The 2,725-nt window shown below is 38.1% G+C and overlaps 1 protein-coding gene across 1 annotated transcript; it reads right to left on the reverse strand.

Annotated features, from left to right (window-relative positions):
• Window positions 1-1,115: 1,115 nt before the first annotated feature.
• Window positions 1,116-2,084, reverse strand: LOC103300954 (olfactory receptor 7A10-like). The gene has a single exon (XM_054718323.1). It carries the CDS (start codon window positions 2,082-2,084, stop codon window positions 1,116-1,118), a length of 969 nt encoding a protein of 322 aa, XP_054574298.1.
• Between the last annotated feature and the right edge of the window lie 641 nt (window positions 2,085-2,725).

Raw genomic sequence — 2,725 nt, forward strand, 5'->3', positions numbered from 1 at the left:
GTAGGTAATCTGAGGACCTTTAAAGAATATGCATGTTTGTATAAAACCTATGACTCTGAATCACAGAACTGGACAGCAATTCAAGCTTTCTGGTGAGTCATCCTTTGCTCACTTATGTACACATATGACATATCTATAGATCGCATTGTTTATATAATAGATGATAATGATATGGTTCATTCCCTATTTCTTTAGTGGTTAAGACAATTTTTAGAGTAGGAGGAGATGCTTCATTTAAAATAAAAGAGGGAATCCTATTTATAAGCTGCAATGAAAGTTTCCAAGTGGAAACAGGAAGATAATTCAATAGGAAACATCAATACACCTAACAAAGCACCACAGTGATAAATCCTTTATACATGGACATCGACCTTACATACATCAATGATTAACTTACACCATGAAAAAAAAAAGTTTGCATAGCAATAAATGTATGCCTTAAAATTTTGCTTCCTTATACTTAAGGTCATCTCCAACTCTAAGGGCATATTATCTCAAAGAGTTAGGACCAGAATTGGAGATTGTCAGTTTACTGATTTTCAGTTCACTAATGACTATGGTAAGAATGTGGACACAAAGCTAAATAAGATACAGGATCCTAATGAGGGAACACAGCCAGATGACCTCTTATAACACACACAATATGTTAAAGTCTACATTTTCAGAAAGAGCAGGTATGGTAGTGATCTACAAAGAAATGATGTACCAAAAGGATTAAACAGTGCTCTTATATTTTCTTCTTCTATGAAATGATAGAAATGGCTTTGATGATCAAGTAGTACAACTACTCTTTCAGTAAAATGAAAGAAAAATTAATCAGTATGATAGATTTCATTTCAAAAGAAATTATTCTTAAGACATCCATGTAGACTCATGTGATGAATGGGAATTTCCAAATATTTCATCCAAGGTTGGGAATCAATTTGGAAGAGGAGAAAAATAACAAAGGGAAAGCTGTTGGGTATCACAAAATCAAGAAATTAATAAAGTGATTCAAATAAAATATATAGAAATCATAGAAAAAGAAAATCCAGAATATGAACAGAAAGTAAATAATGCTTCCACAACTAGATAAAATATCACAACATCTGGCTCTGAGGCTTTGAGTCCAGCTGTCATGTGAAGTTCTTCAACCATAGGACAACTGGACCTTTTATAACTACCATCCCAAGAAATCTTTTCAGAGCCCTCTTTATGTCCTTGTTCCTGAGACTGTAGATGAAGGGGTTCAACATGGGTGTGAGCACAGTGTACATCACTGAAGTTGTTGCATTTGAGTATGAGCTCTGGGTAACAGCAGAACTGAGGTACACTCCTACGCCAGTTCCATAAAAAAAGCAGACAACTGAGAGGTGAGACACACAGGTAGAAAATGCCTTATACTTCCCCTGAGCTGATGGGATTCTACATATGGAGGACACTATCTTAGAGTAAGAGTAAAGGATACAAACAAAGGGACCACCACCCAGGAGGACAGCTCCAAAATACATCACCATGTTGTTAAGAAATGTGTCAGAACACGCGAGATGGATCATCTGATTGAGTTCACAGAAAAAGTGGGGGATTTCCAAGTCTGTACAGAAGGTTAGTCGCAACAACAGTAAGCTTTCTAACAAGGAATGCAGGGTACTTATGATCCAGGACACCAGAACCAGCAGTCCACAGAGCCGGGGTTTCATGATGACCATGTAGTGCAGGGGGTGGCAGATGGCCACAAACCGGTCATAGGCCATCACAGTCAGGAGGAAGTTGTCCAGTCCTGCAAATAGTAGGAAAAAATACATCTGGGTGATGCAGCCCCCATAGGTTATGACGTTGCTCTGTGTCTGGATGTTCCATAGCATCTTTGGGACGGTGGTGGAGGTGAAACAGATGTCTACCAAGGACAGGTTGGAGAGGAAGAAGTACATGGGTGTGTGGAGGTGGGAGTCTGAGCTGACGGCCAGGATGATGAGCAGGTTTCCCAACACAGTGATCAGGTACATGGAGAGGAAAATCCCAAATATGAGGGGCTGCAGTTCTGCTTCCTCTGATAATCCCAGAAGAAGAAATTCTGAAAATACTGTGACGTTCCTAAGTTCCATGTGCTGGAGGTGACTACCAGGATATAGGAAAAGTGACATTTCCCAAAACAAGCATTGGTAACAAGCATAAAAGCTGCCATCTATATTGTAGGATTAAGGAATTAATGTCCCAATTTGGTGTATGGCATGGTATCCTTTAGGACATCCCTAGTGCCATTTCTCACTAGAATTTCCTTTTCCATGAGAAGGCACATGAAGAATTCTTGGGTCTTACTCGATTCTTTCAGCGCATAAAATAAAAGAAAGAAAGCAATACATGAGCTTTAGGCTCAGCACACTGACTACAGTTAACAATACTGTATTGTGTGTTTGAATATGGCTAGAGTGTAGATTTTAATTGTCCTTATCACAAGAAAAAAACTGTAACTATGTGTGGTGACAGATGTGAAGTTGACATTGTGGAGGACATATTGCAATATGTGCAAATACAGAATCATTGTGTTGCTCTCCTGAAACTGAAATAATGTTTATCTCAGTTATACTTTAATTAAAACTTTAAAAGCAAAAGAAAAAGATCCAGTAGGACTGCCTCACAGATTGGACTATAAAGTTTATGAACTTCATTCATTTTCCACAGAACATGTATACATATATAAAAGAACGAAATGGAAATCAGTTTGTGTAACACACTCCATTACTTT

The sequence above is a fragment of the Eptesicus fuscus genome, chromosome 6 (assembly GCF_027574615.1).
Source record: "Eptesicus fuscus isolate TK198812 chromosome 6, DD_ASM_mEF_20220401, whole genome shotgun sequence".
Taxonomy (NCBI): Eukaryota; Metazoa; Chordata; class Mammalia; order Chiroptera; family Vespertilionidae; genus Eptesicus; species Eptesicus fuscus.

Excerpts from the sequence above, each read along its gene's own strand:
- LOC103300954 (XM_054718323.1), bottom strand. The coding sequence starts at position 2,084 with ATGGAACTTAGGAACGTCACAGTATTTTCAGAATTTCTTCTTCTGGGA.